The 13,929-nt window shown below is 36.2% G+C and overlaps 1 protein-coding gene across 2 annotated transcripts; it reads left to right on the top strand.

The window, feature by feature from the left end:
- Positions 1–5,465: 5,465 nt before the first annotated feature.
- Positions 5,466–13,906, top strand: LOC117928623 (peptidyl-prolyl cis-trans isomerase FKBP20-1). Of its 2 annotated transcripts, none has more exons than XM_034848558.1 (6): positions 5,466–5,626; positions 6,654–6,769; positions 7,608–7,741; positions 7,834–7,913; positions 13,298–13,390; positions 13,494–13,906. In XM_034848558.1, the coding sequence occupies exons 2-6, from the start codon at positions 6,661–6,663 to the stop codon at positions 13,642–13,644; spliced, it is 567 nt and encodes a 188-aa protein (XP_034704449.1). In that variant the 5' UTR covers positions 5,466–5,626; positions 6,654–6,660; the 3' UTR covers positions 13,645–13,906. The 2 variants fall into 2 exon arrangements, with proteins under 2 accessions (XP_034704449.1, XP_034704448.1); XM_034848557.1 differs by having other exon boundaries at positions 6,635–6,769.
- Positions 13,907–13,929: the final 23 nt, after the last annotated feature.

Genomic DNA, 13,929 nt, shown 5'->3' with positions numbered 1-13,929 from the left:
GATGCCTAAAGAGGCAGCAGTGATTCCCTCTCTCCCATTAATTTTTATTTAATTATTGAAATTTATTTTGTTTATAAATAAATAATTAGAAGAAAAAAAGGCTCCCACTTGTACGCTGTCACTTCTACTAATAGGGCTGATAGCTGGAGAAGTAATTGGGCGAGGCTCCCAATGTTGTGTACCCGAAATGACCATTGTGTCCTGCTTTGACCAGCTCTGGACCACTCTGACCCTTCCCCACTTGTGGACCGTAATTACCAGAGCCTTCCAGGGGTAGTTCCACCCTGGAATTTTACAGCTGGTTCCTCTGTAGTTTATACTGTGGGGTTGTAGCATGGGATCTGACCCCATTCGTTAAAATATGGAAATCATTGGAAATCATAAAGCTTTATACTATATTAGGAAACTATATAATATCAAAACGTACATTTTATTTAAGGGCAAAGACCATAAAATAATGGGTGTTGTAACCTTGGGAATGGCAAGTTGGCACGATGTGGCTGACAATGCACCACAAGCACTACACATGGGGTCGCATTCTCAATGCTCCATCCTTTTTCCTTTTTTCTTTTTTCTTTTTTAAATAACCTTATTATTATTATTATTACTATTACTACTACTATAGTAATAATTATTATGAAGTTACAAATTCTATTACTTGTCGCCGCGTCTTGAGTTCTAGATCGGTGGATTTTGGATGGTGGGGTTGATTTAATTCGGAGATTGTGCCAACTCACCTCAATTTGAAATAACTTTTTTGTTAGAATCTTTTATCAAAATTTGATAAAAATAAAATTTCGTAAAAGTCATTACATGATTTTAGATCGAGATTCATCTATTAATGATAAATTCAATTTAATTATATTGATTAATATCAATATGTTATTTTTAGTTGAATATAAAAAATTAAATATTAATTTTTTTAGGTAAAATATAAATATTATCTTAATTAAATTATGTAAGTTTTTCTTTGAAAAACAATTTAATGAAAGGAGTTATTTGACATTTAAATATAGCTAATAATTGACCCTTTTTAAAAAAAGAATTAAAAGATAAATTAAAAAATGGATGAAAATATAAAAAATATTTTCATCATATACCCTTTCTTTAAGGAATATTTCAATAAATAATTTTAGGAATAATTTTACTTACATTATTAAGGTTTAAATTTCAGTTGTAACATCTCTCTAAATATATTTTATCGATAAAATTTATTTTTAGAAAAGTTATTAAATGGATGTACCTAAAATCTCTCCAAAAAAGTTATAATGGTTATATCTGATTCTTGTAAGTAAAATACAAAAATAAAGAATTATATTTGATTTTATTATTAAAAATATGGATATATATATATATATATATATATATATATATATATATATATATATATATATATATATATATATATATGTGTGTGTGTGTGTATAATTAAAATTAATTAAAAAATTATATATTTTAAAATTATTTAATCTAAGAAAAACAAATTTAAATAAGCATATAAATCTAACTTATTAACTTTGAATTTGTATATTATTTTTCTTTAAAATTTTTTATAATCAAACATAACCAAAGGGAGAGAATACATATGTAGGTCCGATAAAACTTAAGAATATTGACGATTAAGAATACTAACAATTAAATAAGCACATGAATCTAATTTATTAACTTTGAATTTGTATATTATTATTTTTTTAAATTTTTTTAGAATCAAACATAATCAAAGGGAGAGAATATATATATATATATATATATATATATATATATATAGAGCTATGAGGTCCGATAAAACTTAAGAAAATTAACGGAACGATAAACTTCAAGGAGGGGTGAAATTAACTCATAATTTTAAATAATTATATTCAAATGAGGTCAAATTTCATAGCTATGGAAATCAAATTTCAAAGATAAAGAAATTTGAATTGATTTCAATTTCGGCGCCCCATGATGATTGATTAGCATGGAATTTCTTCCTCCACATGATAATTGCAGTTAAAAAAGAGATAAGGTTCACTTTCTTTAGGAGGTTGATGTGGTTGGAGGTCAAAGAAAGAATATTTGCTTTCCTTCTTCATATGTGATATTTTCTTCTTTTTAAGCACTTTCCATGCAATCAAACAAACAAGACTCCCGATGAGATCGAGGTTTGAATATTAATGATTAGAATTTTGTGTTAGCTGCCAAAGAAAGCCAAAAGAGACACAGGGAAAAGAAAAGCTTTCTCCAAATTTTAGTAAAGAGGCCACCTAGTCTCAAATTCTCAATAGGGTTCTTGAAGAAAAGTGGAGACATCCCCCACCACACCCCCACCCCACAAGTCCTTATCCACTTTTCTCTTTTTCCCTTATGACCAAAAATCTTAGTGAAATGATTTCCAAATCTTTCTCTCTTGGACTTTAGAGTTTACATGCCATCACAAAAGCTGCTCACCTTCTTTGAACCTATGACCAAATGTCACTCATCAAATCTTTACCAGGTAGCACCAACCCCCTTGTCTTTACAAAATATACCCATGAAGCCCAATTTTCTAAATAAAATTTTAGTCCATTTTGTTTAGGCTTTATTTTGTTTAAAATATGTAATCTTTTTACCACCCGATGGGAGCTTATTACATGTGGTAAAAGGGGAGAAAAATAAGCACATCTAGAAAGTGCTTTTTTTTTTGTCTTTTTTGGATTCAATTTTGGCAAAGGTAGCTGTCATTAAAGTATGAACACAAATTTGTTGGATTTTCTTACACTCACAATAAATGTGTTCACATAATTTAAAAAGTTTCTATTATGTAACATGTGGATGTGATTCATTGTGGACATCATAATAATAATCCCCGGGACTCGGTACTTGGACGGTGATGTTTGTGTGGTCTTATATTTATCAATATCCTTGTTATAAATGATGGTATCATAATTAAATTCCGTCTTTTTTTCTCTTTAGGGTTTGATTGTAATACCGACAATAATATCTACATGATTAAGGGTGAATCCTTATATCGAAGTCGGTCCATGACCTAATGTAACTCTTTTGGACCCTATAAAATAATTTTTTTTTTATCTAAATGGTCTTACAGTCTTATATTTATATATATAACCTTATTTTAATTATGTAGATGAGTTTTAGGTTAAAAATAAGCAATATCTACATTTGAGTCAATAAATTATTACAAATGATATTAGGGTTGATCACCAATCTTGGTGTAAGATTTTATCTGTCTAAACTTCTAATTACTCTTTTTTAACATAAAGACTCATTGAACCTATTGTAAGTAATATCTACATGATTGAAAGTATGTTGTTACGAATTTATTTTCGATTTGTTATCTTTAAAACTCAAGTATATAAACATGAAAGTTTATTTCTAAAATTTTATTTTCCTCGATAATATGATATTTATATAGATGGTAAGAAATTGTAAAACATTAATGTGAAATGGTTTTCACAACCTAATTACAATTAAAAATATTTATTTGAAAGTCCATACTCTTACTTCAAATTAATGTTTTAGTTCTCATTGAACCTCAAACAATTCACAACCCGACCCATATCACCCTCTAATGCAAGCATAGGAGTTGGATCCATAAGTCAACAACGGTTGTTCAAGGCCTAATATTGGGAAGTCCCAACATATAAATTTGTATTGTAACTACTTTGAATCTATCAGAACTCCTTTCAAATCATGACTTGCTTTATTTCAAATAAAGCGATGGGAATACAATAATGTTACTTTTAAATTTCAAAGATGAATCATTCAATGATGACATTTTGAATAAGGTTACGTACTATGTTGTTAAATATCATAAAAGATTTGATTTATCCTTATTAGATATCAATTGATGTTTAGATAAGATGATCAAAGCTTGATATATGATAAAAGTTAAATAATTATAAGTCTTAATTTCAATGAATTGCATTATCTTTTAAATAACAATAAATTCATATTGGGTGCTTCTGAATTAGAGGTGCAACTTGAACGGATTGGTCCAATCTAACACGAACCTGATGTTTGGGTGAATTTAGACAAACATTTTAAATATTCGGTTGAGTTTGATTTAAGTTTTCTCGAATCGAACTCAATTTGAGTTGGGTTGGAGTCAAAGTTCAAATAATCGAAGCCTAACTCAAACCTGATTTAATGTTTTTATATTATTTATAATATTTATTATCTTCTAATTATTAAATTATAATTATATCATATACTTTAACATTATTTTAAAAAAAGATACATAAATTTATTTTATTTTTTCATTATTATCTTAAAATTTAAAAAACAATCCTCTCTAAAATATATTATGTACTACTATATGAATTTTTATACTTAATTTTTATTTATTGAGTAAATATTATTTTTCTTAATTTTATTATTTAATAAAAATTATTTTAAATTATGTATAATTAACATAAAAATAAATAATTATTTCAATCTTACATTTCTAATTAGGAACGGCGAAATGGAGAATGAGACTTCTGTTTCATGTGTCTCCAATGATTGGTACCCCTAGGCCCATATTTGGGGTAACCAACAGGCCACAGATCGTAGCAACGGTCCAAATACAAATCATAAACCTAATCACAACAAAACAATGGGACCAGGGCTGGTCCTAATTTCCTACAAAACTTGGTAAAAGTGGACCCAATGGGTCCGAATTTGGTCAACGGTCACGTCACGGACCATGGTCCACATTGCACGCCAACATCAAGGTGCTGGCTCCGTTCCCTTTAGCGTGAGCGCCTCCACCACCCGATGCGACGACGTTTCTATGGGGAGTCGCATTCTCAATTTTAAATCAAGACTGCCCCCAGTCGTTTTCCGGTGGGTGGTCTCACATGCCCTGCTTCATGGGTCCTACCATCACATGTGAGGTTCCATTGTGGGTCCCTTTTGCTTTCCCTTACCCGCTACCGGCTACCGGCTGCCCTTTTATTAACCTAGCAAATAAAGCTAATTTAGGGACATACTTTATTCATTTAATGACATAATAATTTTTATTTTCTTTTTGTTTAAATTTTTGAGGAATATAACAATGATTTAATTTAATTGAAGTGATGGGGCATAGGAGTGGAGTGCTTATGAACTGGTGGGGTTGGGTGTAGGGGGTTGTGTTCCCTACATTGCATGTTTTAGGGCCATGCCTTCAACCGCATGCTGTAGATCTTGTCCCTCGTTTATTTTTCTTCTAATTGTGAACCAATATTCTCCATGATCGCATGTCTTGGGCTTTGTTCTGGGCTTTTGGCTAAATGGGCTACAATTATGCGAACTTGGATCGCATCTGACCTGAACTATTAATAGGGCTATGTTTGGGCTGAAGGTAACGGATCTGGGCTACCTATTCTTTTTATTAATAGGTTAGTTGATCGGCCCGGCCCAATCATTAACCGAAAGGGCTTAAGATATTGCACAATATTCAGCATTCCATTTTCCACGCGCTTTTCACGTGCGTGTCTGGATTCCAAATAAAAATGCTTCGCCGCTCTCCAGTGAAAATCATCAGACGGCTATGGGCGACGAAATCAACGACAATTTCCCCCGATATATCGCTTTTAATCCGACAGCCCGAATTTTCCGATTCTTTCACAATAACCCTATCTCTCTTCATCTTTCACTTTCCAGTTTTGCTCTCCTGTTGAATTTGGTGAGTAGAATCATTTTCTTTCTGAAACCCTAGACGTTAGACTTCTGTATTGTTGTAACAATTTTAGTTCCTAATTTGTCTCTGCAATTTTGCTTTTGATCTTCTCTAATTTTTTTTTTTCAGTTATTTTTTTGTTTATAATTATTGTTATTATTTTATGTATATCGCCGGACCTGAGATTAGTGAGTTGTTATTCGTTTGAGAAGAAAAACATTAGCCTCGGAAGCAAGATTGAATTCTCTAGAGTTTGAATCATGCAAAAATTTGGTGATTTTTTTGTTTGTTTGTGAGAACCAATAATCAATTTGAATGAATTTCTTTTATTTTTCCCAAAAAGGTTTTAATAGAACTTGTTTGATTCCTATGTATGAGAAAAGTCTCAGTGTTAGAGTGTAGTTACTTATTTGTTGATGCACAGCCTGATTAGTAAGGAGAAAGGACTTCGCATTATTTGTTCAATAATGCCTTAGTTTAAGCATAATTTCCATAACCTATGTTTGGTTCATGGAAAAATTGGGGGAAAATAGGGAGGAAAATGAAAGGAAAGTGAAAAATAAATTTAAAGTTAATAAATTATTTTTATATGTTTCTTTAAATTTATTTAACTTATTTTTCTTCTTGTATACAAAGATTAAATAATTCTAAAATGCATAAATTTCTAACTGTCAAAGGTTGAAAGAAGCTTGTGAAGAATGGTTTGTTATTGCAACTATGAAAGAATGATTACATATGGTCTCTTAAAGACAGCTTTAGTAGTCAAGATCTAGTACTAACAATTCAGTGGTTTCTTGTTCTGTTTTCAGTAACTTAATAACAACCTGATAACAGTAAGCTAACTACTCTAACAGTAAGCTAACTACTTTTAACACTAACTAATTCTAATTATTTTTTGTTTTCTATATATATAAGGAAATCATTTTCCTTCTTTGATCTGTTGGGCTGAAGTGATTCAATTCGTATCATTTTACTTGTAGCAGTTTCTCTTATTTCATGTTTCTTTTGTCTAAGCTGGTGATTGAAACTTTAGAGAAACCATGGGTGATGCAATTGATTTGACCGGGGACGGAGGAGTACTGAAGACAATTATAAAGCAAGCCAAACCTGATGCACTTACTCCAACAGAGAATCTCCCTCTTGTTGATGGTATGCTCTTATCACTAACAACGGTACATTCTCAGTGTACTTATGAAGGATTTTACAAGATTATGGGAAGGAATCAACATTCCATAATGTTGCATGGTTGGTTTGGCAGATAAGCTCTCTTTGTTGAGCGACGAGTGAGAGATGTTTTCACAATTGGACTGCTTGAAGTATATTCCTTTTTTTTTATTATTCGAATTTATTTTCTTGTTTTCTTGAAAAGAAAAAAAGAAAACTCTTATTCTTGTTTAGCTTTGTGGGTATTCTCTCCTTAAGACCAGATTACATTAAAATTATATGTAATGCATTTGTTTGTGCAATGTATTTATTTCTTTCTTTCCTACTTCTTTAACCCTATCTTTTTTGGGCAAGCAATCAAAGAGATATTTGCCTAACTGGATGGCTAGAGGTTTTTTCTTTTTCCAAAACTTTTTTTCTTGTTTCTTTTTAGTGCAGTTCTTGTTTAGCCTTTTATTTTATGAAATTTGAACAACATGGAAATTTGCATTTAAATTTTGTACAGGTTAACAACACATGTTTGTACTGTTTTAACTTTTCTTTTATGATTGTCATGGATGGGGATTGGGACACCCTCTTTTTCTATTATCTTTTATTACTTTTTAAAAAATGGGAGTCTGTTCTATTGTTGAAACAATATTGTCTTCTTTCTTTCTATTTCCCCCCCAATTTTCTCTTAAAAAAGAAAATCTACTATGAAGCAGTCATTTAACTATCCAATGCCTTGTTTTGGATGGGGAACCTTATATAAAATGGTGAGTGGTGCTCTCTGTGATCTTTATGTATTCAAGATCATTATGGTATACTTGTTTGTGTTGTGCAGTGCATTATGAAGGCACTCTTGCAGAAACCGGTGGAGTTTTTGACACTACACATGAGGATAATACAGTGTTCTCATTTGAGCTTGGGAAAGGCACCGTAATTAAGGCATGGGACATTGCTTTGAAAACAATGAAGGTTAATCTATTCTTACGGCTTTATCTTGCCATATCTTTTCTGGTTAAAGTTGAAAGTTCCTGTTACATGTTCTTTTATGTTGTTTCTTCCAGGTTGGGGAGGTTGCAAAAATCACTTGCAAGCCAGAGTACGCATACGGAGCTGCTGGTTCTCCACCAGATATCCCTGCAGAGTAATCTCTTTACTATCCTGTCTCCTGTCATTGTTAGAACACAAGCCAAAGTTAATAATTCTGTTTAAGTAGAAGTAAAACATAAGATGCCCAAGCATTGAGATAGTTATATATTTGGCAAACAATACTAACATGAGCATATAGTACCTTGCCTTGGGAATGTGGAAGCACTTGACCTTATTAGAACCCATTTCCTTTTAAAGTTGTTCTCTACATGTTTAGCAATTGTTTTTCTTTTCAACTAAGCTTGTAGATATAGTACAAATTTGACTTGATAGGTTATCTTGAACAAATATTGTGTTTCCAAATCCTGCGAGGGCTGGGCTTGACAACCAAGGACCATCTCCTTTAGTTATGGTTAGGGCCCCGGTGGAGGAGGCCCGTCCTACTTTGGTAAGTGGCCAAAGCCCAATGATGGGCCCAGACACTGGTATTTCCCCTTTCTGGGTGAAGGATGGTCTGCGGAGGCTTTCTGAGGAGGAGACTCAGTCGGAGGGGATTTCTAAGACCGACTGTGCTTTGTTGGAGGAAGTTGCAAGGTATAAAAATGCCCCTTTCTCTTTTGGAATGGTGGTTTCTGCTCCTCCTTCTTCCCCCTCTTCTATTTATGGTCGGACTCCTTTGGGGGAGTATTACGACCTTTCTGGGGCTACCTTAGACATAACCCAGGGGGTTACTCATAGATTGTGCAATAGTTCTGGGTCTACAGAGCAGGAAGAAGGGAAGTGTTTGGAAATGATAGAGGTCAACACTGACAGCATTGAAGAGAGCAGAGAGGCTTTGTGCCTTGCCCGGTCTATGCCACAAGAAGAAAGAGGATGGGAGGAAGTAAGCTGGGAGGAAAGTGATTTGGCTAGGTTCAGTAGGTTTTTAGGATTCTCGATAGAGGGATTAGAGAAAGATATCTTGGAGTTCCTGGTCAAAATTAGAAAGAGGAGGGAAAGAGTTCATAGCAAAGTTCTGCTGGAGAAATCGAGATTCGAAAGGGAGTTGAAAAGGCTTGAATGTTCCATCAATTATGAGGAGGGGAAGAAGAAGAAGTGTGCTATGTAAGGAAGAGGGTGCCAGATTATGGAAGTCCAATGAAGATAAGGTTATTGAGTTGGAATTTGCATGGAGCCAATGACAGCTTTAAAAGGAAAGTGATTAAGGCCATGATCAGAAGCCAGAAGGTTGACTTGTTTTGTGTCTAGGAAACGAAAATTCAGTCAATGACAGAGGGTTTGGTGAGGAGTTTGGGTTCTGGGAGGTTTCTTGATTGGGGTGCCATGGGTGCTCAGGGAGTTGCGGGAGGGATTCTGATATGTTGGGATAAAAGAACCCTAGAGGTTCTTGAGATGGAGATGGGGCAGTTCTCAATCTTTTGCAGGCTTAGGAATGTAGAAGATGGGAATGCTTGGATCTTCACAGGAGTGTATGGGCCGTTCTCTAAAGAAGATAAGGAGATTCTTTGGGAAGAGCTAGGGGCTATAAGGGGCATCTGGGATGACCCATGGTGCTTAGGGGGCGATTTCAATGTTACCCTATCCCAAAGGGAAAGGAGTAATTAGGGAAGGCTGATTGGCGCCATGAGAAGATTTGCTCAGGTGGTTGACGAGTTAGAGCTCCTGGATCTTCCTATGAAGGGGGGGTGTCTTCTTGGAGTGGGGGCAGGAACAATCAATCTTCGGCGAGACTGGACCGCTTTCTAGTGACCCAAGAATGGCTTGACTGTTTTAGTGGGGTTGTCCAGAGTAAGTTACCCAGACCCACCTCTGATCACTTTCCCATCTTGCTGAAAGGTGGCGAGATCAGACGGGGCCCTTCCCCGTTTAGGTTTGAAAATATGTGGCTCAAAGTTGATGGGTTTAAGGAGCTTCTTCGGGGTTGGTGGCAGGAGGCGGGGGGGAGAGGGAGGGCCAGCTTTAGATTGGCTACAAAGATGAAGGTCTTGAAGGAAAAAATCAAAGGCTGGAACAGGGGCGTGTTTGGAAGGTTGGAAGTTAATAAAAACTTAGCACTTCAACAAGTAGAATTTTGGGATGGGGTGGAGAGTGAAAGGAGCTAAAGGAGAGACGGAGTTGAAAAGAGAAGCTAAGGAAGTCTTTAAAAAGTGGGTGCTTTTGGAAGAAACGCACTAGAGACAGGTGTCAAGGGAGTTGTGGCTTAAGGAAAGGGATAAGAACACAGGGTTCTTTCACCGAATGGCTAATGCCCATAGAAGAAATAACTCCATGGAAAATATTAAGATCAATGGGAGATGGCTGGAGGAGGAGCAGGAGGTGAGAGAGGGGGTTGTGAATGCTTTTCAGCAGCTGTTGTCAGAGGAGTCAGCTTGGAAAGCTGATATTGAGGGGCTGAATCTTCAAAGGTTAAACCATATTGAAGCTGAAGGCTTGGAGCAGCCCTTCACTGAGGAAGAGATCCATGCTGCTCTGATGGGAATGAATGGAGATAAGGCTCCAGGCCCGGATGGGTTCACAGTGGCCTTTTGGCAATCTTGTTGGGACTTTGTGAAGGAGGAGATTATGGATCTGTTCAAGGAGTTTTTTTTATGAGAAGTCCTTTGCTAAGAGTCTCAATTCTACCTTCCTAGTCCTCATTCCCAAGAAAGGGGGGGCTGATGACCTTGGGGACTTCAGGCCCATTAGTCTGCTAGGGGGATTGTATAAGCTCTTGGCCAAAGTGCTGGCCAATAGGCTGAAGAAGGTTTTAGACATGGTAGTCTCTGCGGACCAAAATGCTTTTGTGAAGGGAAGACAGATTTTGGATGCCTCGCTCATAGCCAATGAGGTGATTGACTTTTGGCATAAATGTAAAGAGAAAGGGTTGATTTGTAAACTGGATATTGGAAAATCCAATGATAGCATTAATTGGAAGTTCCTCATGAAGGTCTTGCACAAGATGGGTTTTGGAGCTCGTTGGATGGAGGTGTATTTCAACTGCAAATTTTTCTATTTTGGTTAATGGGGTGCCAGCAGGTTATTTCTCCAATTCCAGGGGGTTGCGCCAAGGAGATCCACTCTCTCCCTACCTTTTTGTGTTGGGTATGGAAGTGCTAAGTGTGCTTTTAAGAAGGGCTGTTGATGGGGGATTAATTTCCGGCTGTAGTCTTTGAGAGGGGGAGGGGGAATGGAGATGAATGTGTCCCATTTACTATTTGCTGATGACACTATTATTTTCTGTGAAGCAAGGCAAGATCACCTTACCTCTCTAAGCTGGATTTTGGCGTGGTTTAAGGCAGCCTCTAGTCTTAAAATAAACCTAGCTAAAAGTGAAGTAATTCCGGTTGGGGAGGTTGAAGACATCGACGAATTGGCTGTGGAGTTAGGGTGTAGAGTGGGGGCCCTTCCTACTGTTTATTTGGGGCTGCCCCTTGAGCCAATCACAAGGCCACGGCTATGTGGGATGGGGTGGAAGAAAGAATGAGAAGAAGACTAGCCCTTTGGAAAAGACAATATTTGTCAAAGGGTGGGAGAATTACCCTCATTAAGAGCACTTTGGCTAGTATACCTATTTACCAATTGTCTCTCTTTCGAATGCCCAAGCTAGTTGCAAAAAGGCTCGAAAAATTACAAAGGGATTTTCTTTGGGAAGGGGGAAGCCTGGAAAGAAAAATCCACTTAATCAATTGGGAGGTGGTGTGCACCCAAAAGGAGAAAGGGGGTCTAGGCATTCGGAAGATTGATCTCCTGAATAAGGCCTTGTTGGGCAAATGGATTTGGAGATTTGCCTTTGAAAAAGAACTCCTTTGGAAGAAGGTGATCGGGGTGAAATATGGCTATGAGGGTTTTGGTTGGAGAACTAATGAGGCTCGCGGAACGTTTGGAGTGGGGGTTTGGAAGGAAATCTTGAAGGAGTCGAATTGGTGTTGGGATAATATAGAGTTCAAGGTGGGAAAGGGGACCAAGGTTAATTTCTGGACTGATTAGTGGTGAGGTAATGAGGCGCTGTCCCAAACTTTTCCCTAGTTGTTTGCCTTGGCAGCCCAAAGGAATGCCTCGGTAAATGAGATGTGGGATTCTAGCCTTGGCCAAGGAGGTTGGAATATAAGATTCTCTAGAAACTCTAACGATTGGGAGCTGGACGCTATAGGAGAGTTGTTTCATATGCTAAGGGACTTGAGGATTTCTCCTAAAGAGGACTCAGTGATAAGGAAATGAGGGGGTCACAGTTTTCGGATTAGAGATGCTTACAAGCTGCTGATAGTCCCTAGTGCCATCACCTTCCCGAAAAAGAGTATTTGAGTGGACAATGTCCCAACCAAAGTTGCTTTTTTAGCTTGGGAGGCTACTTGGGAGAATGTCCTAACTTTGGATAGGCTTCAAAGACAGGGTTGGCATCTTCTAAATCGTTGCTTTTTGTGTGGTTGTGAAGAGGAAAATGTAAATCATATTCTTTTACACTGTATAGTAGTCAGGGTTCTCTGGGAGATTGTCCTTGCTTTGTTTGGGGCTAATTGGGTGTTCCCAGAGACAGTCAAAGAGATGTTACTTAGTTAGAGGGGCCGTTTTGTGGGGAAAAAGAGGAAAAAGATTTGGAATTCCATTCCGTTATGTATTTTTTGGACAATTTGAAAGGAAAGAAATAGATTAGCCTTCGGGGGGGCTCTCTAGCTATACAGAAGTTGAAAAATTCTTTTGTTTGTAACTTGTGGAGTTGGGCTAGGGTGTACATGGGAGAGGAGTCCTCTTCGCTTTTAGGTTTTTTGGAATGGTTTGTCGTTCCTTAAGGGGTGGTGAGTGTGTTTTTGCTTAGGCTGCTATGTATACTTCCTATATGCTTTGTGGCTTTCCGTCCCTTAATATATTTGCGCTCATTTATCAAAAAAAAAAATATTGTGTTTCCAAATGTTGAAGTAGTTCAAATTGGCTGGATGATAAGACATAGAACTTACCATACATATAGAACTTCCCAAGAAAAAGGAATATCAAATGTTGGACGTACATCACATAGATAAGGATTCCATGGTTCTGAACCATGCTTACTGGCGATGTCAAATCCTAAGTTTGAGATGGGAATTCTTAGTTTCCTCATCAACTCAATTTTCACAATAATAATTTTCTCTTCTCTTGAAGCGAAAATATAAGATCTTAATCAAAATGAATCAATGGGTTGTTGCCAGTGAAACTGATTTATTGAGTTTCAATTAACTTGTAAATTTTTCTTATCAGGATGTAGAAATGAAGTCATATTGTACACTTCTTTCAAGTTGTTATTGAATATAATTTTGTTTTGTTTCAGTTTCACCTTGAACCTGATGTTTTACATTATTTGACAAAATGTTAAAACTTCTCCATAGTTTTGCTGTTCTATCTTATTTATTTTAATAGTTACAGATATGACTTGTGGCTCCCTTATTTCTAAAAACTGAAAGCCAAGTCTGCTGTATTCATTTAATGCAGTGCAACCCTTGTTTTTGAGGTGGAGTTGGTAGCCTGCAGGCCAAGGAAGGGTTCAAGCATCAGTAGTGTTTCTGATGAGAGGGCTAGGCTTGAGTAAGTCATTATTTATATCAATCGTTTCTTCTAATGCTTTTGTGATTTACCCATTCTAAAAAGAGCAGCATGATGATCCATGTCAAAACCATTTTTTAATCAGAGAGCTTAAGAAGCAGAGAGAGATGGCTGCTGCAACCAAAGAAGAAGAAAAAAAGAGGAGAGAAGAAGCCAAAGCTGCTGCAGCTGCCCGTGTTCAAGCCAAGTTAGATGCCAAGAAAGGTCAGGGAAAGGGAAAGGGCAAAGGAAAATAGGATCATCTCACAGTTTCCTTTCCTGTGGAAATAATTTACAACGACTTATGAAGAACATCAACCCTTTTTCATTTTAATATAGGCACAAGTTGCATGAAAGAGGGATCTCTCAACTACATTTACAGTTGAAAACTTTTATCCATGGTCTCTGTTACTACATTTGCTCTGAGAAGTTCTAAAATTTCCGACTTTGATTTTGCTACCTTGCACTTAGTTAACAACTTCGATTTAGTTGCTTTTTTTAGGCATTTTCTCTATTTGATCTCAATTTCATCGTTGGCATAC

Source organism: Vitis riparia, chromosome 13 (assembly GCF_004353265.1).
Source record: "Vitis riparia cultivar Riparia Gloire de Montpellier isolate 1030 chromosome 13, EGFV_Vit.rip_1.0, whole genome shotgun sequence".
NCBI classification, from domain to species: domain Eukaryota; kingdom Viridiplantae; phylum Streptophyta; class Magnoliopsida; order Vitales; family Vitaceae; genus Vitis; species Vitis riparia.
This window is presented reverse-complemented; position numbering and strand designations above follow the sequence as displayed.